This window comes from Desmodus rotundus, chromosome 12 (assembly GCF_022682495.2).
Source record: "Desmodus rotundus isolate HL8 chromosome 12, HLdesRot8A.1, whole genome shotgun sequence".
Classification (NCBI taxonomy): domain Eukaryota; kingdom Metazoa; phylum Chordata; class Mammalia; order Chiroptera; family Phyllostomidae; genus Desmodus; species Desmodus rotundus.
Genome location: NC_071398.1, coordinates 19184054 through 19207790, shown reverse-complemented (window position 1 = coordinate 19207790; position 23737 = coordinate 19184054). Strand labels below are relative to the sequence as shown.

General features: G+C 39.9%; 1 protein-coding gene across 16 annotated transcripts in view; it reads right to left on the bottom strand.

Annotated features, from left to right (window-relative positions):
• The window catches only part of HYDIN (HYDIN axonemal central pair apparatus protein), a 338541-nt gene that overhangs the window by 202564 nt on the left and 112240 nt on the right, over nt 1-23737 (bottom strand). For all 16 annotated transcript variants that reach the window (XR_008425734.1, XR_008425735.1, XR_008425736.1 and 13 more), the window contains 3 exons: nt 11899-12017; nt 8071-8294; nt 2647-2714 (listed from right to left, as the gene is read on the bottom strand). Coding sequence is in view for 13 of the 16 variants with exons in the window: in XM_053915141.1 (XP_053771116.1) it covers nt 2647-2714; nt 8071-8294; nt 11899-12017 (411 nt within the window). In the remaining 3 variants the exon portion in view is untranslated. The remainder of the gene's footprint in view (nt 1-2646; nt 2715-8070; nt 8295-11898; nt 12018-23737) is intronic.

Here is a 23737-nt window from a genome sequence, read left to right as displayed (position 1 = left end):
GCAGCTTCCGTCAGCCTAAGGAATTATTAGATATGTCATCCAACTTCTAACCCTATCATCTACATCTTCATAGCCATACTTCAAGCATTTCAGATACCGATCACCCTTATGGTGTTTATAATATCCTCACAACTTCAATCCCAACAGGCCCTGATGCCACACCCAGGTCTTCGTCTCTAACACTGACCTGTAACAGACACCTCTTCAGGAAGGGGCAACAGTATCCATACAGGGGCAATATTACCAACTTTACTTAGTTTCATGTACTCCCAAGCTCAAAAGCAAACCTTGTTTAACTCCATATAATATGCTTGCTATCCTGAAATAACTAAAAAAAATTCCTCCGACTCCTGGCTTACTCTTGCAACAGTTCATTTCTCTTTTTGCATCTGGAACTACATGCACCCTATTGGTCTTTCATTCCCGAGCCAATGACATGCTTACTTTTATCTGCCTCATCAACACCCTACTTGCACATACAAGGTAATAATTAAAAGTTTCCAATAAATAACTGCCCAATGGACCGTGTTTCTTTGTGATGGGAGGTCAAACAACCGGAAAAATAATGAGACTTTGTGTTGAAGTCATGAGGACTCTAGTGCCCACTTTGGGGTTTGAAAATCTCATGAAATAACTGTGAAAGGGTATCAAAAACTAGCTCTAATTTTGGCTGTTAAAGTGCAAAACCTAGAAGCATATAGCAAAGTAGCTTGAATTAATTGACCCAAGTAGTTCTGAAAACCAAATAACCCTAGATCTCCAGTTGGCAAACAGAAAAAGTATGTTTTTGTTAACATTTCCTGCCCCATGAGAGAAAACAAAGGAACTTATATGCAAACTAAAAGCAAAAGCAACCTGGGTTTTGAAGGTGGGCTCAGAAGGGATAAGTTTTCAGATCTCAGACTTGGGGAATCCTGGGTCATGGCTCTGTAGCGTGCTCCAGCCTCTTGTCTGGCTGCCGTATCATCCAACGGTTCAGTAAGACATCGTACAAGTAAACAAAAATAAGCTGTTTCTGATTCTCACCTGAGCTAGTTACCAAAACTTCTTGCTGGAGCAAGTATGACAAGCAGCTATTGGCTTATCGCTGGTACAGCACTTACATCAGCATCACAGAGCTGAGCGATTGAGCAGATTCCGGATAATGAATCAGGGTGAAATTCTTGAAGTAACTGATTTGCGGTGCTTATTTGCACTTTGTTTTTCCCCTCCAGAGTAATGTGAGACAGGACATACCTCCCAGACATCCTTGTGCTGGACTGGGTACCTAAACGCCCATGGAAGGACGTGCTGCTGTCAGGCGTCCGGCGCCAGACCTCACCGTGGACTCAGTTTGGACTGTCTGGAGGATGAGTGCGTGGGTCTGGGTTCGCTAATTCACTTCCCATTGCGCATCGTCACAGGCACCCTTGAGAGTGTGCCCTTCTTAGTTGGCCAGCAGATGATTTTCTAGTTGAAGGTTACTTCTATTTCCCTTCAAAAGAGTCTACCACTCAAACATGCCCTACAAATTTGTAAAAATCTCTCCAGCCATTTTCATATTCTGCAGTCACAAACAGATATGCAACTTCATTTATATAGATTTTCCTATAGTATGTACCTTTTCCATATAATGTAGATGGGGGGTACTGTATAAATAAGTATGTTCTGAATAAATAAAACCATCATAACCCCCAAATGTTAAAGCAATTGATAAGGGCATTATTAATCAGCTTTTTCTAAAGAACTCTTTTTCCCCAAGTGGAAGCAGCAAAAGAACTAAAAGTCCAAAGGGGAGGCAACAGAGCGAAGTGGAAAGGATTGTGGAGTATGGACCGCAAACCATCGTCATATTTAAGTTGTTTTTCAACCTCCAAGAACCGATTTTTTGCCTCTTTGGGGCAATGTCACTAGTTCTGACAGTACGAGATTTGAATACACCCCCACTGACCTGCTAATCCTGCCCTACTGTGCGACTGGAGGGAGTTACTCACTGTTCAGTGCTCAAGTCTTCCACCTCTCAAATGGGGTCTTAAGTAGTATCCCCCATAGGGTTGCTGAAAGGTTTAAATGTAGTGCTGCATGCAATTCCACAGCAGTGATTGGAACATATAGAAGAACCAATAAATGGGAACTTTTGCTGCTATTGTTGTTATAATTTTTATTATTCGGAAAGCTTAGATAGAAGAAAATAACTCAGAGAAGTAATTGAGTGAGAAGATAATACACAAATACAAAAAAGTCTTCAATTTGGTGTGACAAGACACCTGAATCAAACCACCACTGAGTTCACTTGGAACTTGAGAGCATCTCTGTGAATAGGTTGCTTGTAGCCAGGCTGGCAAATCAGAATCTTCATATAAATAGAATGTCCCTAATGTTTAGATGGTGGAATGAAGCACAAGGCTTTCTGTTGTTCCACGGCTGCAAGAGGGGCACAGACAGGGCCTGGCAGCTGTCCGTGCCCAGCACACAGGTACAGCTCACACACGGAAAGCTGGGAAGTGACACCCGAGTGCCACTGCTGCAGGGAAAGAACTATTGTAGATCCTCTCAGCTATTGCCCATAAAAAAAATGGTAAGAAAGATTCTTTGTAAACCTTCCTCCACCCACGTAGAGAAAAGTCATTCTTCTCTGTTTCTAATTTAAAGCAGAAAAATACTCACCAAAGGAAACATCGCCAAAGTGCAGAGCCGGAACATTAAAGTGGAAGGTGGGTCCGATGACACAGCCTCTGGAAAAAAGGAGCACAGAGCGGGGAGTGGGGACAGTGTCCAGGGAGTGCAGGGCAACAGTCGGCAGCTGGTCAGTACGGACAACCGTAATTTGGCACTACATCAGCTATAGAATCTAGGACTTAACAACAACAAAAAACTGAGATGATGGTCTGTCACAGTGTTTGACAGTTCCTGCCACCAGCTTACTGTGATCTTGGCCAGTCACTTTACCTCTATAGGCTTTGGTTTCTTCTCCTTAGGTATAAAAGACAGGGCTGAAATAGGTGACTTTTAAGGACTCTTTACTCTAAGAGTGGGTCCACTTCTCTCGGTGCAAGGCCTCATGATCTTGGCGTGATGCTCAAGTTTAAAATAAATACAGGCTGACCTCGGAGATATTGTGGGTTCGGTTCCAGACCATCATAATAAAGCAAGTATCACAATAAAGCAAGCTGTAATCTTTTTACTGGGGGAGGATTTTGCTTTCAATTTGTAAACAAACAAACGAATGAACGAACGAAAACACATCTTGAAGTGCAATAGAGCAAAGAGCAATAAAACGAGGTATGCCTGTAATAGATCCTACAGCCTCTAGATCACCGGCAAACACACTAAGCATAAACACGAGTATCCTTACTCACCCAGCTCCAGGTATTGGTGATGCAGGTGTGTCACACCATGCTGAATGCATTGGCGCCCTAGCGATACTTCTGGCTGCTACAGATCTGACTATAATGCGGTGAGAGGCTGCTGCAAGTGTGGGAAGAGCCATGGCAGCAGAGACTCAGTGCAGCCAGCTTCAATTCTAAAAGTCTTTCTCAGGACCATCTATTGTATTTCATGCTACTGATTCCAAGAGGTTTCAAAAGAGGTGGCTGGTACTCAGCAAGGAGTTAGCATCCCGCTGAGAATGAAGTCAAACCAGCGAGGGTTAGTCATTGACTTGTAAAAGTTTTTTTGGAGGGGTGGGAGGGATGCAAAATAACAGATCAAAAGTGTCCGAAAGGCACAAAAGGCTAAAGGAAGTAAGAAAGAAGCTCACACATTTGCACAAAGCAGCCATTTAATCAGTGAAGTACAAAGAACCAGAGTTAAATCACATTTGTTCAAAGGCCCCTGTAACTAAGGGAGCTGTGGCTGAATACCGTATGGACTCAGATATGGTCACAGCCATTCTAACGGGTTCTGAGTTTAGGACAGCCTCTGCCAAGACTGGGCGCCCCATCCATGCAGTGGTCTGTTAAATTATGAAGACTACGAGCTAGAACGACTGAATTATTATGACATGGTAAGGGAAATGTTCTGAAGGCAAAGTATCTGTGCTATGGTTAAAAGTTATAAAATCATAGATGTAAAAAGACTGAGGGAAAAACCCGCACATGGGTAATTTTTTAAAATCACCATTTATTAAATCAATTTTACGCGGTTATCCAACCACTTAAAATACTCGTCCTGTAGCTGAAGAGTAAAAAGAAACAGCAAAGTGTAATTGTTCTAATTGTTCAAGGCCTACTGGCCAACATTATGTAACGTTGAGGACAGAAGATGAAAGAACCTGGTGATAAAAGAACAGAAAACAAACTCCAGAAATCACAATATTAATTTTACAGATTTCTTGGGCCACAGGCCCAAGACAGTGTTGCCGGTGAGGTCAGTACTAAGTGCGGAGCTGGAGAAGTATAACGCATTACACATGCATTTCACTCTGCATCCCCAGACGCTTCTTCGTGACCCCAGACAGTCACCCAGCTGTCAGAATGACTGTTCACGGTTTGAAGTGCTAGAACACTCTTGGACACATGCAATTTATACCAGACCACTTCTCTGAGCGATCTGTGATTAGTTTTAGGATGAACCTAAACATGCTTTCCAGAGTCAGGTTTTCCTTCCCTTTGAAAGAAAACAAGAAAAAGCATCTAAAATAAGGAAGTGGCATAGAAGTTTGGGCAAATGGTAATGCCCAGGTGATGAAATGAGAGACTCAACCTCCACAGAGCACCTGGCGTATTAACCAGTCCAAGTTTCCTTGTGAGCAGGTTCCTGGGAGATTCTTAAACCCCATTATTCACAATGGAAAATGTTATGGTTTTAGTAGGATTTGGAGAGTGTTGACACCTCTTCTCTTTCGGGGGGAGATAATATTTTGTGGAGAATTGATGTTAATTCTTCATTAAACAGTCAGTAGAATTCTCCAGGGAAGCCATCTGTTCCTGGGTTGTGTTGTGTGTGTGTGTGTTGGGGGGCAGGGGTAGGTGGGGGTGGTGGGGGTTCTATTTCAATCTCCCTAAGCTACTATAGGTTTATTCACATTTTTTATTTCTTGTGAGTTAGTTTTGATAGTGTGTCTTTCTAGGAACATGTCCATTTCCCCTAGACCATCTAATTTGTTGGCATACAATTGTTCATAACTCCCTAATAATCCTTTTTATTTCTGTAAGGTTGATATTAATGCCCTTCTTTAAATCCTGATTTTAATAATTTGAGGCTTTTCTCCATTTTTTTTTCTTGGTCAGTTTCACTGAACTTTGTCAATTTGTTGATCTTTTCAAAGAACAAACTTTCAGTTTAATTAATTATCTCTATTGTTTTGCTTTTTATTTTATTCATTTCAGTTTAACTTTTATTATTTCCTTTCTTGTGCTTGTTTTGGATTTATTTGGCTCCTTCAAGTTTTTAAGGTAGAAATTCTGATTATTAATTATTTGAGAACTTTCTTCATTTTAAAAATAAGGACTTGCAGCTATCAATTTCATATAAATGCTATTTTCACTACATCTCAAAGGTTTAACACCTTCTGTTTTGTTTTCATTTATTTCAAAGTATTTTAAAATTTCTATTGTGATTTCTTCTTTGACCCATTGGGAATTAGGAGCATGTTTAGTTTTCACGTATTTGTGAATTCCCTAAATTTCTTCTTTTTGATTTTTAATTTCATTTCTTTGTGGTTGAGGAACACATTCTGTATGATTCAAATCACTTAAAGTTTATTGAGATTTATTTGATGGCTTAACATTTGGTCCCGGAAAAGGCCCCAAGGGCACTTGTGGGATGGGGTGTTCCATAGGCGTCTGTTGGGTCAGGCTGATTTGTAGTCAGGCTGTTCAACTCTCTCCTTTCCTTCGGCATCTTCTGCCCAGTTGTCCTATTGATTGTTGAAAGTGGGGTATTGACATCGCCAATTATTATTATTGAATTACCTATTCTCCCTTTAGTTCTGTCAGCTTACGCTTCATGTATTTTAGAGCTTTGCTGGTAGGTGCACACATGTTTATAATTGTTATAGCTTCTTGATGAATTGACTTTTATAATTGTAAAATGTCCTTCCTTGTCTCCAGTGACAATTTTCATTTTAAAGTCTATTTTGCCTGAAAATAGTGTGCCTGCTCCAGGGTTCTTGGGTCACCCTTTTAAGTTTCAGTCTTTTCATACTTTCAGGTCTAAAGTATGTCTCTTGGAGACGGCATGTACTTGGATCAGTTTTGTGGGGATTTTTGAAAGCCCATTCTGCTAATCTCTACCCTTTAACTGAAGTGTTTAATATATTTGCACTTGATGTAATTACTGATAGGATTCGTGTCCTCCATTTTACTACTTGTTTTTATAAGTTTTAACGTATCCTTTGTTCCTCTGTCCCCTCATCATCGCCCTTCTTTGTGTTAAATGGGTATCGTCTAGTGTAGCCTTCTAATTTGCTTATTTTATTTTACTAATTTTTTTAGTTAGTTTAGGAAATAGTTTAAGGAATGGGCAATCACAACCTGAATTTAGATAAACAACTCACACCCCGGCTGGTGTGGCTCAGTACATGGAATGCTGGCCTGTAAAGGGTCACCAGTTCGATCCCCAGGTGGGGCATATGCCTGGGCTGCAGGCCAGGGCCCCTGTAGGGGGTGTGCAAGAGGCAACTATGCTTGATGTTTCTCTCCCTCTCTTTCTCCTTCCCTTCCCCTCTCTCTAAAAATAAATACATAAAATATTTAAAAAACAATTTTGACTGTAGCAGGCTGTCTAAACTATGGCACACAACCCTTGAGGCATATGCCTATTCATTCTCCTCACGTTTTAGGGTTGTATTGGTTTGCTAGCACGGCCACAACAAAATATCACAGATTAGGTAGCTTGAACAACAGAAATTTATTTCCTTACAGTTCTGTAGGCTGGAAGTCCAAGACCAATGTATTGGCAGGACTGGTTTCTTCTGAGAGACCCCTTCGCTGGCTTGTAGACGGCTGCCTTCCCTCTGTGCCTGCACATGGTCTTCTCCTATTCGAGTGCTTGTCCTAAAGTCCTCTCCTTATAAAGGCACCAGTCAGACTGGACTAGGGCCCACCCAATGACCTCACTTTACCTCGTTACTTTTTTAAAGTCCTGTCTCCGAGAGCAGTCCCATTCTGAGGTGCTGACTGATAGGACTTCAACTTCGGGAGGATGCGGTTCACCCCGTCACAGGGGTGCCCAGGTGGAAGAATGACCGGAGAAGAAATGCTAATAACTTTTAAACTAATCTTGAGATTTTGAATTTCCGGTGGACATCTTAAGATCAGTGAGTTTTCCTAGGATCCTTTGGGCCGTATGCGTCTGTCTCTTTTCTCTGTTCCCTTCAGACCGGGAGGCAACCTCAGCCGCGGATGGAGGGAGGCCCTGAGGGCCGTAACCATGATGAGAGGGACCCCCGTGGGGATCAGCAACCTGCTGCTGTGGGAATCCAAACAGAATCTGCAGTATGTTCTGAAAATACTATCTTTCTAAACCCTGGGAACCAAAGTTATAGGTCTTCACAATGGGTTGGTCATAGAGAACTTTTTAAAACCAGAGGACAAACTCTGCGATTAATGACTTTCAATTACCACAAGCAGCTGGAGAAGCCATCAAAAGAATTCTGGCACAAAAGCTGCGAGTGTCTAGCCTTGGCTGACGGACACTATTAGCAGACTCTTTTATAATACCTGTAGGCATCATAGATAAGAGCATTTAAAGAATTTCACTAAAATAAAAACAAAAGGTGAAGGTTTGGTGAAACTGTGATAATCAAGAGAAGATTTTATCCAGGTGTTAATAACTTATTTTTCCTAAACATCCTAAAACAGAGAGAGTTACTAGAAACTAATTCAATGATTAAGTCCTTGTTTTATAAGGTTATAGCTTTTGGAAAAAAACTAGATAGCAAAATAGCATCTGTATCCGTGTTACAATAATAAGTGACACATTTAGTATGGAAACACTGGTGGAAATGTAAAACACCCCGTTAAGCTGATGTGTTCGTACCAACAAAGACGGTTATGGATATTTAAGACATGATCTAGTTCTGAAGCTTAAGAAAGCAGTAGGTAAAAAGTTCAGCTAGTTGCCACATTAGTTACAGATGTATCTTACCTAATAGTCAGTTTCACAGGCTCGGGTGACCCATTGACACTGACAAGGAACTCTTCTTCGAAGTGGCCCAGGATGGCAGAACTGAAGGTAATCTGGATAGCCTGCACTCCGGCTGGCTCGATGATGCCTTCCTTGGGACTGAAAACAAAGCAGGCCCCCAAGGCCGAAGCGGCAGGGACCACGTTGAAGAGTGCGTCAATGCTGCCTTTGTTGGACAGGGTTGCCTGGGTCAATGAAAAGGCGAGAATGAAAGGGCAGACAAGGGGCCTCTGACTTATTTTCATGTAAGCATGTGGCTGTATTACTTCATACCAACACAGAGACAGTGGCAGGAATTAGAGCCAAAGGAGAAATGAACAATCACCTCTCTTGAATGTTTAGAGATGGGAGCTTCAAGCCAAAAAGTAATTTTGTGTTTTTGTCTCATCTTTAAAATGAAGTTAGTCATATGTGTTATAGTCATGCTATAAAGTCTGGTCATAATCACATCTACTGAAGAAGAGCCTTAAAATACTGTTCTGTAATACTCTATAAAGTAACCAAGGGAAGGCAGGCATTTCTCTCACGTGCACGAGGAGGCTGAGATTAAGTGGCATACTGAAAAATAAAAAGCAAGGATAGAGGGTCAAGAGCTACTGAAGCCTGTTTATAAGGCAGCTTGATGAATATAAATATGTCACTGTGGATTCCAGATTGCAAGAACTGTCTTTGTTGTGGTATTAGATTTCCTTCTATTGGGATATTTTCATCTCAGAATCTACTGGGTATGCTTGTGCAAGCAATCGTTTTACTACAGAAACATTTTACTTCTATCTACCAGTGTTCTGGAACCATGTCAGTGCCCACATCTGACAGCACACTAGGTACGTGTAAAAAACTCATGCTTGGCAATCAGAGTCCTTCTCTGATACAATCCAAAGCTGATACATTGCCAAAACTGATATATCCTAGAAATAGTAAGTCAGCTTTGCCACTGACTTACTAGCTGTGTGACCTTAGAACCTGCTTTGCTTCTCGTGCCCATTTCCCCGTCTGTAAAATGTAAGTACTACTAACTTCTTTGTTTGCTGTGAAGACGTAATTTATTAATTTATGTAATTTTTAGAATAGTGCCTGGCAAAGAATGCTTAAAAGAGAGTGATTGCTACTTATAGCCCCAGCACTAAGCAGAATGGGTTTTAAATTTACCTGTGCTTAAGAAGAAACTTACATGCCCTAAAGGTGACCCAAAGGCCACTCGAAAGCGTTATGGTAACTCAAAGGACGCTTGTTCTTCTCTCTCAGAAGATGCATAATTGCCTTTTTATTTTTCTGGTTAACACCAACGTTTCCCCCAGATGTTCTATAAGGTGCACGCCATTCTTCTCCCCCTGACAAAGGAGCACCTACTTATGTGCACAGAATCTGCCGAATTGTTTGGGTCACAGTCCTGAGATCATTTGATTACTGGTAATACCCTCACCCATGCAGTCCCACTCCTCGGAGAGGAGAAAATTCATAAGAGAACTTCCCCCCTCATTTGTTTTCCTCCTAATTACACTGGGGAAGAGTGTATACATGTGGGTTTCCCGTTTATTCTTTATGGATCTGCTAAGCTCAGCAATGGCTAAGGGCAATAGGTAGTTATTCAAATTTGTCTCAAGAAGGTAACGTAATAAGTTGAAAGAGAGATGCAATGAGGCATCAGCAATAAATATGCAGAGAGTGCAAAATATCCCCATAAGAAGCACCTCACCGTGCCCTTCTCTGCCAGCTCTCACAACTGGCCAATCTGCTGCTGCCCCTCATTTAACACTTACTTAGCTGGCTGCGGTTTGCTTTACCGTTCAGATCTGGGAGGGTGAGAAGTGGTGGCCTAAAGGACACTTGTGTTAAATCTGCAAGAAATTATTATTACATTTAGGGAAACCCTATCCATTCTGTATCAGAACTAAGGGTCCTTTTCTGACGTGGCATCCATGAGACGCAGTCTCTAAGATGTAAGGGAAGTTCACACTGGACACATTACAGACAGAGTATCAATTCAGTAACAACTACTGCACCTTTTTATTTTCATCCCTAAGTGACTTTCGTTTTTCAACACAGGACAATGCAACACAGTAGCGGGGCCACTTTTCATTTTATGACAGTCACGTGACTGATTTCTTTAAATTGTTCTCTCATGCATATTCCATCTCATCACGACATTAACATCTCTGTTCACCTTCCACATCATCCCATTTAGGACACAATTACTCTAGGGAACGTGGGGACAAGTGACACTGCAGAAAACTGTCACATTTACCTCCCCTGTGAGGTCAGGCTGGGCTGAGAGCTAAGTTGGCCGTAGACTGGATGTGCACATGGGGAGAGCCTGAGGTTGAAAGGCCAGCAGGCCTGCCCAGAGAACAGAGGGCCCTGAAACCCACTGCTCACTAACATTTACAAGCTGTGTGACCTTGCCAGTGACTCAACAAATGTGACAGAGTCAAGTTTGCTGTTCGTTGAACCCCTATCCTCTTCTTCCTTTGCTTACAGCTTGACTACATTTCCCAGGCACCCCTGCAGTTATGGACAGCTGATGGGATATAAACAATATGACACGTGCCACCTCCAGTGCCCCCTGCAGTCCACATCTCTCCTGTGCAGCCCTCTGTGCTCTTTCTCCTGCCAGTGAGGTACACATGAGGCCATGCGAGGTACAGAGCCGTGAGATAGATGTAAGGAGCCTGGGACCCTCATTCTCTGCTGGAGGAGAGCCGCCTGCCGATTAGCAACCTTGTCTGGGACTTGATATCAGCAACATATAGACTTTTACCTATGTTGAGAGAATATATTTTTGGATTTGTTTGTTACAGTATCTGACATTAATTACTGCAACTAGGAAAACTTCTCTAAGCCCCAGTTTCCTCATCTGTAAAGTGGGTCCAGTCACGGTAGCTACTCCGTAGGGGGTTGTGTGAGGACTAAATGCACGAACGATGCGTGTGTGCTCAACACGCACGCAGGGCGATATTCATATAGAATATCCACTATCTGCCTATTTCTTCTCTGCTAAGTAGCTACAATAAATCCTGCCTTTCACGGTTTTGTAAGGATTGGGAACTACACGCTTATAAATGGACATGCGCACATAATAAAGCAGGGAACCTGATACACCGATTAAACCTCAAGCACTCACTAAATAATAACTGTTATTATTACCTCTATAGAAATATAAACATTTATAATTTGGAATCTTTCTAAAATAAAATTCCAATGGTTATAGTTTGATACTGCAGAAAAAGCGTCCTAGACACAAATTTATGATGAGGTGGTGTTGAAGTAACTTTGATCCTTATAAACCCGTTAGAACATATTTTAAAAAGTATCATTTTCTATTTAATTGGACAGAAACCACAATGATTGGTTTTTAAATCATGGATTGGAGACTGGTGCGCTTAGAGAAAATTCTGAGGTGTGAAAACAGCTATCCTCTTTAGGACATTCTGGAAAATGTAGGTTCTCTGTCCTCCGATCTGCAGGATTTATGTTGTCAGGGAACAAGCATTAAACAGATGGGAAGATGTATTTATGGAGTTCCTCTTTATAATCTACGAAATGATGAGGGCGAAAGCAATTAAGTTATGGCTTTGATGTTTTCCATAAAGTTAGAGGGGGCTGAAGAGGACGGAAAAAGTTACTCCACTCAACACGGCTAAGAAAGAACAGAAAGAGTCAGGTCACGCCGGGGTCTGAATAAAGCAGGAATGATGGCAAATGGATGTGATTGTACAAATTTTCTATCAATAAGAACACACACAAAACAAAACAAGCCACCGGCCCTCAATGAACAACTCTAGTGTGTACCTCATAACAATGTACAGATCCAACAAAAACTTTTCCGATATCCAGCAATTCAAAGTTGAAGTGAATCTTTGGTCCCATTCCTTCCCCTTTGATTCGAAGGGGCAGACGGATCTCTCGGCCTATAAAAACAATTCAAACTTTATTACCCAAATGATTCTTTATTGCCCCAAATAATCCCCAACTTGTTACCAGTGGAGCACTCTGGAGGACTGTGCGTGCTCCCTACACTGAACTGGGGGGACTGCAATTTAACCAAGGCTAAAGATCTAGTTTAGTTTTAAGAAACAGGAATACTGTTAAGTTTTTTACCTTTAGGGAACAGCTAACATTGTAAATTAGGCTGACACTTTAGCAGAAAGAAACAATTTAAAAATTTTAAGCCATTCTTAACTGTATCCTTCAGTATCTTACAAAGGAATTTCTCCAAATCAGAGATCAGCGATCACTGATTGATGTTCCCCAGTCTCTTTTGTGGCTTCCAATTTTTCACTATAACAAGTTATAATTTAATTAATATCCTTGAACATATATATGGCCAATTTTCCTATAATCTCTTTAAACGCTTTGAATATATCATTCTGTTGTGTCTTGTCTTCCACCATTTCTGCTGAGAACTCAGCTTATAGTCTTATGACTCATTTGAGTTAATGTGTCTTTTCTTCTTACTGCTTTAAGATTTTCGTTTTGTCTTTGGTTCCAGCAGCCTTACTACTATATAATATTCCCAGGTGTAGTTTGTGTTTATCCTTCTTGGAATTTGTGACACTTATGGAATCTGTGGATGAATGCCTCTCATCAGTGTTTGGAAATTTTTTAGTCATTATCTCTTCAAATATTGCTTATGCTCCATTTTCTCGTTTATTTCCTGTATGTAAAAAATATTTATATATTTATAATGGAATATATAATGGAAATATATATATGAACTTTTTGCCACAATCCACTTGCCTCTTAGCCTCTTTTCTGTATTTTGTCTCTACACACTTTAGTGTGAATATTTTCTTTTGATTTATTTAATTTCCAGTTGATAAAATCTATTTCTGGCTGCACCAAATAGGCTATTAAATCCTTCTACTGAGTTCTTAATTTGTCATTATAACTTTTCAGTTCTAGACTTTCCTTTAGAGTTTTTATAGTTTCCAGGTCTCTGCTCATCTTGTCTTTACTAAGACTATTTTTTAAATCTGATAATTCTAGTATCTGGCTCCCTACAGGTTTGTTTCTATTGTTTATCTAATATTCTACCAAATTATTACCTCCTCACATGCATGGCTATTTTGATTGAGTCTGATCAGTGTATATAAAAAACTGAAGCGATAATTAAGCCCTAAGATGGTATCTTTCTCCAGCTTCCGGCCAGTGACTAGGGAGCATCAGCAATCCCAGATGACCTAATCTAGTCATTTGTAGTTTCGTCTGCGAGAGAAGCAAGCCCTGCAGCAAATCATTTGAATAGCTATTTTCTCTATTCTCCCAAGAAGGGCATGCAGCTAGTACTATCCTAGTTATAAAAGAGAAGTTAATTCCTCATACACAATAGACGCCTTCTGGCATTAGGGATTAATGATCTCTTGGAACCCCAGTACAGAACTGTCTTAATCAAGTTGACACCTGAAAACCAATTCAAAACTGAGTCATTGTGAGGGCTGGTCCTTTTCCAGGTGCTGCTTCACTGGGTCCCACCCTCCAGCCTGGGCGGCTACTACAGCCTGTTCTCCTTGAGCATCCCGTTAACACCTGTGTTTTCTTTCCTAACACAACTTTTCAGCCTCTCTGCAGTATCTGCCAAAAAGTCAGTATTGCTGAGAATAAAGAGTCCCTCCCCCCCAAAGTTTAATTATCTTGGTTGTTTCTCCTCCTGGATGTTGGATCCATAATTATTCACTGTTCTAGTAGCTCTGTTTTATCTTCAGAACAAGTTTTAAAAAAAACTTCCCCTTGCTCTTCTAGCTGTTCTTAGAGAGAGAGTTGATACAAATTACCGAACCCACCACTACTGGCAACAGAACTGCCAGGACGAAGAGATGGACACTTGACGTTCTGACAGCCGTGGGCATACTCCCCTCCAGAACAATCACACCAATGCACACACAGACAACAATGGTGTTTTATGGCCCCTGGCTCTCCACGTCCTCCTTGGCAGTAGATATGTCACCACTTTTTAAAATTGTTGGTATTTTGACAGGTTTTCCATAAATTTGCATCACTTAAATTTCAGTTATTGAAGGAAAAAATTATGTATCTGCTTTGTAATATTCTGACCCTTCAAAACACTTTTGATGCTCTTTTAGATGTATTTTTCAGTGTTACAGCAAATACACTTTGAACAACCAAATGATATTTCTAATTTATTATCATCATTATAACACCTTGTGACATTTTATGTTCTGCTGCCTTCTGGTGCTATTTAGCTTCTGTATCTTAACTGCCTTTTCTCCATGACTGTCCTTTTAAAGACAGGACTACCTATTCTGTGCCCCTCTAGTTTACGGAAACACAGGGGTTATCAGGCAAGTATCACTTTGAGTCTCAGAAACAAAAGCAACCCTAGCAACATTTGGAGCAGCCGATTTCTTCAAAGGGTTCCCCCAACCCATCTGAATCCTGGATAGAGTTTGCAACACTCTAGGACATAAGTAAAATTTTCAGAGCGCCCAAACCTTGCCACCCTACTCCATTATTTTAGTGTTTAAAATCTATTGGTAATGATTTGTTCTCCTTGGTCAAGAACAAAGTATTTTGACAGAGATCCAACTTCTGGAATGTCAAAGAAAGGGAACTGCAAATATATTGTGGAACAAACTGCAAGACTATTTATAACTGTCAGGCTTAAAGCTTTCCCCATCTGTTACCTTGATTGCCTTCCTAAATAAATAAATTTTTAAAAAGGAGATGTGTTGTAATAAAGCAGTGAGCCAATGTTTCTTTGGGAGTTATTAATTACTTCAAAGGAACCTGTCTTATTTGTAGCTAGCCCTTTCCCTCACCCAGGATGGAATGAGAGTACAAGAAGTACCCAGCTTTGCATTTACAAGAGTTAGCCTAAATTTTAGGAACAAACCTGAAGGGACTAGTAAGCTAAAAGGACAGATTCCTTATTAGAAGAGCAAAATATTTAAATGTTTTTTAAAATAGGGCAGTTTCTCACCTATGATTACATTAACACCTTGTTTTCACACAGAAGTAGAGAAATTTTAACAGCCCTGAAATCCCTGAATACAGTGGATTGCACTGCATTAAATACCAGAAAATGTAACCATGAGCTTTCAAACACTTCCCATCTAAGATATTTTAGATGTCCAATCTTAGATATCCTTGAGTTCTATTCCTGTGCAATAAGACAAGAAAAGAAATGTGGGTTATAAATGGGAAGAACAAACTGCCATTATTCACATATTTTAGGACTGTCTTCCTGTAGTATCCTAAAGAATCTAGAAATAATCTTTTAAAATAAATAAGGCAGAGTAAAATGGATCGTTATCAAATCAATATACAAAAGTCAGCTACATTTCTATACCCAGCAATAATCAGAAAAATTAATTCTCAAGATACCATCTGTAACAGCAACAAAAATAAAGTACCTAGAAATAAATCTAATAAAATATACTTAAGACCTTCAGTAAAAAATGTAAAACCTTATTGAAAGATACTAACAAAGACCTAGATAAGTGGAGAACTAGGCTATGTTCTTGATAAGGAAGACTCAACATCATAAACTTGTCAATTTTCCTCCAATCGATTTATAATTTTAATGCTTTAATAGGCAAACTGCTAGCAGGTAAAATTTGGTGAAATTTGGTGGTTGATCATAAAATTTAAATGTAAAACAAAGGGCTAGTAATAATCAAGAGATTCTTAAAGAAGAATAAATTGAGGGGTTTGGCCTTTCATATATTAAAATCTATTATAAAGCTATTATAATTAAGATAATTAGTATTGGGAGAGTGTAAAAATTACTACAGAAAAAGAATATAGAACTCAGAATAAATGCACACATATCTGTAAATGTGATTTATGACAGAGCAGGCATTGAATATCATTAAGGAAAGATGGACTGTATATACACTTTAAATAGCTAAAACAACTGGGCATCCACATGGGATCTGTGGTTAGATGAATAACAGCCCCCAAAGATATCCACATCCTAATTCCTGGAACATATAAATACTAGCTGATATGGCAAAAGGGAGAATATTATCATATATGGCAAAAGATGTGACTAAGTTAAGAATTTTGAGATGGAGAGATTATCCTGGATTATCCTGATAACTGTAAATTGTCTTGAAATCAGGTAGTAGTAGTCTTCTAATTTTATTCCTCTTTTTCCAAAATTGTTTTGGCTATTCTGGGTTCTTTGCATTTCCATATGAATTTTAGGGTCAGCTTGTCAATTTTTACCAAAAAAGCAGCTGGGAGTTCGATTTGGATTGTATTCAACCTAGAGATGGATTTGAGGGGTAAATAACATCTTAATGATATTGAATTTACCTACCTATTAACAGGGTATAGGGTAGGGTTTAGGTCTAATTTCTCTCAACAATGTTTTGTAGTTCAGTGTACAGGTCTTACACATTTTGTCAGTTTTACAAATTGACAGGTCTTACAGGTCTTTTGTCAAATTTATCTCTAAGTATTTCATATTTCTTAATGCTGTTGTAAGTGATATTGCTTTTGTAAATTTCTATTTTCTACTGCTCATTGTCTAGTAATAAAACTGATTTCTCTCCACATAGATCTTGTATCTCGCAACCTTGCTACACACTTTTCAGTCCTCATTTAAAATATTCTCTAGCACCACCTCCACATGTTTTGATTCAGTAAAGTACAGATGAAACCCCACAATATAGATTTTTAATAAGTGGATTCTCTGAGAACATCACCTCAAGCAACATACAAATAGTGTTAACTGTGTTAACTTATGACAACATGGCAGAGTTAGCTGTCTCTGTCCATCCTTCAGCTTTAAATACAAAACCCTAGTGCACTGTCAGTGGGAATGCAGACTGGCGCAGGAACCGTGAAAAACAGTACGGCGTTTCCTCAAGAAACTAAAGATGCAACTGCCTTTCGATCCAGTGATCCCACTGCTGGGACTACACCCTAAAAATCCTGAATCATCAATTCAAAAGAATCTATGCACCCCAATGTTCATAGCAGCACTATTTTCAATAGCCAAGTGCTGGAAACAGCCTAAGTGCCCATCAGTAAATGAGTGGGTCAAAAAGCTATGGTACATTTACACAATGGAATACCATGCTGCACAAAGAAAGAAGGAGCTCCTACCCTTCGTGACAGCATGGATGGAACTGGAGAGCATTATGCTAAGTGAAATAAGCCAGGCGGTGAAAGAAAAATCCCATATGATCTCACCTATAAGTGGAACTTAACAAAACAAACAAATGAGCAAAGTAGACCCAGAGACATTGAAATAAGGAACAAACTGACAGTAACCAGAGGGGCTAGGGGAGAGGGATAATGGGGGAAAGAAGGGGAAGGGCAAACAAAGTAACACAAATAGAGGACTCATGGGCATGGACAGTGGGTGGGTGATTGTGGATGGGGGGATGGGGCAGGGGAGAGCATGGGGAAAAAGGAGGGACAACTGTAACTGAACAACACTAAAATACATATTTAAAGGTAAATAAATACAAAAATAAAGTTTATTAAAAGTTTTATTAATACTTATTCAAGCTCAAAAGAAAGAAAAAAAGGAAAATACCAGGTGCTAGAAAAGGAAATTTAGAGGTTTATAAAGTACATACAGGTCATGTGGTCTAGTGGCTTCCGTTTTAACTGAACACTCACAGAAACAGGACATAAGGTTCTGTTCCTATCTGGGAACTTAGATCCTCACATAAATCCAGGACTTTCAAAAGGATGCCTCTTTCCAAAAAGGAAACTAGAAAAATTCTACCTATTGGTCTAGGGAAGCACTGATGAAGCGTGTCCTCTACCTGTCACTCTGAGAGTGGAAAAAGGCTCCTAGGAGAAATCAAAGTTCTATGCACAGGTAAGGGATCCAAGTTTACACTATGTTACAGGTGAAAGAATCAGAAGCTGAGAAAATAAGTTACGGGGTCCTTGTCAAAAGAAACAAAAACTGCTCTGAAAGAATACTTCCCTGATCCAGTCCTCACGCTGCCTTAGTCTGTTTGGGCTGCAGTAACACCACCACCATAAACTGGATGACTTAAATAACCAAAGTTTATTTCTCATAACTCTGGATGCTGAGAAGTCCAAGACTGAGGCACTGGGATATTCAGTGTCTGATGAGAGCTCACTTCTTGGCTCATGGGTGCTGTCTTCTCACTGTGTCCTCCCGTGGAGAAAGGGGTGAGGTCCCTTCTGTAAGGACACAGTCCCATTCATGAGGGCGCCGCCCGTATGACCTCATCACCTACAAATACCATCACACTGAGGATTAGGTTGTCAACATATGAATCTGGGGGGGATGTGGACATTTAGCCCACAGCACATAATAAAGATGACCTCACAGTATAAACATTTCAAACCATCTGAAGAAACAGGCTGGTGAGGAAAGTCAGTGGTTACCACTAACATGCAAATTAGTACCTGAAGAGTTTGAGATAACAGAAAATTCTTAAATAAAATCTAACATAGCATTCTTAAAATCTTTAAAGAGGTAAACAAAGAGATAAAAACCATAGTGAAGGGAAAAATGAAAATGTTAAAACTATAAAGAATTTCTAAAACTAAAAAATTAAGTTGATGAAATGAGAAACGGAATAGATGGACACACCAAGAAGTAGACACAGCTACAGAAAGAATTAGTCAACCGGAAGAAACATCGTGGAATAATACCCAGAACGTATCACAGAAAGACAAAGAAATCAGAAATATAAAGAAGTTAAAAGATATGGCAGTTCCATAGGGAAAACATATATCTAAAAGAATTCCCAGAAGAAGAAAATTGAGACAGTGAGATGAAAACAACATTGAAAAGATAATTGCTGAGAATATTCCAGAATCAACGAAAGGTTCTTAGATTGAATAAGCATATCAAGTACCGAGTAGGGTAAAGGCAAATCATCCCAATGAAACTGTAGAACATCAAACATAAAATAATTATTAATATCAATTTGATAGAAAAGATAGGTAACCTAGGAAATGACAATTAGACTGCAATAGAGTTTCCCTGGCTACCATTTGGTGCATTGTCCATGCCGTGAGGAAGCCAGTGGGCACAAGGAGAGGCCATGGATAGGGATTCCAGCAAACAGAACCTAGTGAGGTTCCTGCCAGCAGCCAAGGATCTACTGCCAGACGTGTAAGATGGATAAGCTATAAAATGGTACCAGCCTCCTCTACCTTCAAGCTTTTCTAGTTGTCTCCACGTGGAGCAAAGAGGAGCTATCCTTCATGAATCCTGACCAAATTTCAGATCTGTGAACAAAATAAAAGACTGCTAGTTGTTTAAAGCCACTAAATGTAGGGTAGTTTGTTATATAGCAAAAGATAAATGAAACAAGTGGCTTAAACAAATAAGGACTTTTATTTTGTTCACCTGACAAGCATATTGGGAAGTGTGGATTCAGGGGAGGGGAGGGTTTAGGAGATTAGGGCATGTTGATTGTTGTTGCTGGTGAGGATGGAAAGAATGAATGTTGATAGGGTAGCTACTTTCCTTCATGTTCCAGAACCATGCAATTGTATTTGTTATAGCTCTTTCTTTCTTTCCTTCTTTCTTTTGATCTTTTTTTAAAAATTGATATATAGCTTTTAAAATAACTTTTAACATGTGGTAGGGCTAGTCCTCCAACATTATTTTTGTTTTACTGAATCTTCTAGGCAACCCTAGTTTATTTATTTCCTATATAAAAACTTTGAAATTGACTTATTTTTCTAAAAAACCTTATTGATGTTATGACTGGAATCATATTACATTTATAGGGAGAATTGACCTAGCTGTGATGTTGATCTTCCTGACCAAAAACATGGGCATACATTTCCATTTGTTCAAGTTTTCCTGTATCTAAAATCTACATACACACATATTTTATATTATTCCCTGTATTTTTATTTGTTTGAAATATTTGATAACTGAAAATATAATTTAAAAAGTAGTTGATCAAGAAAGTAATTTCTTATTCATAGGACTAAGAAAACTTGTATTATTATGAGGTTGCAGTTGGATGAGTTTTGAGAGAGAAAAGCTATATACATGAACAGTATTACTCACTTATTACTGAAAACCCAGAAGTGTTTTTAATGATTGGGGTGCTTTAGCTTTCTGTTTACAAAATCTAATTAAATCTCCATTCTTTAGTTTAATTAGGATAAAAATCAAAAGCCTTAAACTGTGCTAAATACTTAGATGTTTCTCTCTTATGGTATGCTCAATAAAAATGGACAATGAGGTTTCATCTTAATTGGCTCTTTAAAGGAAGCAGGTGTATTTGGAATCACTTCCACCATGCTGATGTTCTGCATTTGACTCTGAAGCACCCATTAATGATGCTATCTAGCAATACATTTCACAGTTTAAATGAGAAAGTGTTGCTTCCTTTGAAGTTCCCATATGGTGATCCAAACCAAATATATGCTGTTTCCCTTTGAAATTTTTTAAAAGGTAATCTTCATGATTAAATTCAGAATTTCAACACTCCATTGAACAGTCAAGATAGATAAAAGATCAGTTTCAAGACCTTAGATCAAATCATCAATAAATACCTAATATGCAGGTCTAACTAATTCTAAGAAAACCTGAAATCTTTAAACGAAAAAAAATTTCAATCTTAGATTAACTGAAAAGATTGTAATGATGTTATATTTTCCATCATCAGCTCTTGTTGGCGGGTCACTCCCTTGCTTCACAGCCCCTCGGCGACTCCCCACTGCACTCAGGATGAAGTGGATGAAGTCCAAGGTCCCTAGCCTGGCATTCAAGGGCAGCCTTCCATGAACTAGATCCTACCCACTAGTCCAGCCTCTAGCTTCAATTCCTGCCCCCACTGATCCCCTCCCAAGTGTCTCTGTCTCTACCTCTGTCTTTCTCTCTGGCAGCCGCACCCTAAGAACCTGTGATTCTTTGCCATTTCATGCTCCTGTTACGTGTTTTCAAAGTATATCCCTGCCAGACATGCCCAGCCACAACCCCTCCATTTTTTCACTTGACTAACAAATACTTCAAGGGTCACTTTCTCTGAGGAGCCTTCCTTGAAAACCCTAAGACTGAGGGTGTGTTCTATACCCTCTTCCATTATCTAGTCATTCACCGTAGAGCATCGCAATGTAACTGTTGGCCTGTGTGTCTGTTACCCCTGTTCATTTCTGTATTATCTGAGGGTACAAACTGTGCCTAGGTATAAAGCTTTAGAAAGAAGGAAGGCTGCAGTTGGGGATGATGGGTTAAATTTCATGCATCCTGAGAGGCCTCCCTCAAGACCAGCGACACGGGCCTCCCCTGCAACTTCCTGTCTCTGCACATGCGTTCACACAATGGCACGCTATACAGCAATGGAAAGGACACACACGCAGAGCTACGAGCAACACCGAGGATGAGACATGCACATTGATTCCAATGATGTACACTCCCCAAAAGGCAGTACTAAGTTGTACTGTTCAGGGGTACACACATAGGGGTAAAAACTACAAATGAAAGCAAAGAAATTATGATCATCAAAGGCAGAAGGGTGATTATCTTAAGGGGAGGCTGGGGTGAGTGGAGTGTGATTGGGAAGGAACACACCAGGGGGGTTCCCGAGGCTGAAACTATTTTATTATTGATCTTGATGGCAATTACATGTTTGCCATACAATTGTTTGTTATAATTTATATATGTGTATATTAACTCCCTATTGCTCCACAACAAATTACCACAAGTTTTGTAGCTTAATGTACAAACTTATCTTAGAAGTTCTGAAAGTCCTGTCTAATCACAGCATTGACAGGGCTCGTTTCTCAGGCTCTAGAGGAAAGCCCGTTTCGTGCCTCTCCCGGGTTCTTACACAGGCTGCCTGAATTCCCCGCTCCTTCCATCTGCACGGCCAGAAGTGGCTGGTAGAATCTTCCTCATATCACATCACTCTGACGCTGAGACTGGTAACTTCTACTTCCCTCCCTGACACGTAAGGACCCTCATGGTTATATTGAGCCACCCACATAATCCAGGATAATCTCCCTAGTTTAAGGTCAGCTCAGTAGTAACCTAAACTCCAGTTTACGCCCTAATTCCCATTTGCCGTCCACAGTAACGTGCTCGCAGGTGCTGGGAACACGGACATATTGGGGGCCATTGTTCTGCTCACTGCAGCATGTATTACATATATTTCTGAATCTATGTTCTATTTCTCTGGGACAAAAGGTTAAAAGTTAAATTGTGGTAAGTAAATAAAAAGTATTCATATGCAACCATGAAAAAAATGATACTTTTTAATTTAATGTTATGAAATCTCTAGGAAATACTTAAAAACCAATGTCAGACCGTTACATAGATTCTGCTATCGTTTATGGGAAGAGGTATGAGGGGAAGCATGTCTATATATGTAGTTGCTTCTATCTCTCAAAGCATATAGGAAAAGCAAAGCAAAGCAAAATAAAATAAAGCAAGGGTGGGAGCTTTTCGATCTGCCTAAGAAGTATTTCTTAGAGACCTAAAACCAAAAGGTTTTACCAACCCTTTGATGATAATAATACGGAATCATTGCCAGCCCTTGAAAAGACACACAGAATTGCATGGAATTTACAGGGAAGATAATAGGGAATTACTATGTAAACAAAACCCTTCCCTAGCGACTGTGTCTTTTAAAATACCACTCACAGAATAAAGAAGAATGTCATGCAGATGGAAAATTATACTATTCAGTTTACCCAGGATGTGAATCCTGTGGCAGAATTTAGAATTGCAAACGGAACAATAGATCAATACAACTAGTTATGTGATGTTTGGGAACCTCCTGGAGAGCAGCCAACCCCCTTGGAATCTGGCCAAGCACAATGTTCCAGGGGAGCCACAGAGAGGAGGGAGATCCCACCACCACCTGTGGCTTGGGGGCCACTGGAGCATTTCCAGCCTTGTCTGAAAACTGATGTACCAACATTTCCTTCAAACCCACTAAGAAGTCTGGGAGAGACGATGCTGGTCCGAAGTACAGAAACAAACTTATGTCAACACGGAAACTCCTAGTGCATTGTTTGTCCTGAGGCCATGCTGACAACCCCACAGTCCTGGGCAGGGAAAGACCAGATCACACGCAGCTTCACTCACTCATTCCTTCTTTTATTTATTTTTTCATTCATTTGATCAATATTTATTGAGTGGCTTTAGCTTCCTGGTGCTGAGAGCATAAGACATGGAGTATGATTTCAATATATAAATATTTAAAGTAGGCAAACCCTATTTTGCTCAGGGATCAATTCACACGTGATAAAATTATATGTTAAAATAATAAAATGACTATCGTAAAAGTCAAGGTGATAGTTACATCAGTGGAAGGTGAGATAAACATCATCAGAAAGGGACACGCCCCTGGGAGAGGTGGAAGGTAGCCCATCCTCCTGCACTATTCTTAGACTGCCTGACCACTCCATACACAGAGAAAAGTGACTGCAGATAGTAACTGAAAACATGCTGGGTACAGCAGAATAGTAGAATTTTTGCACTTGAAAATACTGAGGATTGTGCACTCTTACCAGCCCCACCCCCCCGTCTAAAATCCTCACCACAGCCATAATCATTGGAAGCTTACACATAAAACAGCAAAGGCAAGTAGTACTAGCTCCCCTCAAAATTACACCCATTTTCTCATCCTTTACATAAACAGGCAACCATGGACCAGGAGGCATTGGGAGGAACCCTATGAATGCATGGCATGATGCC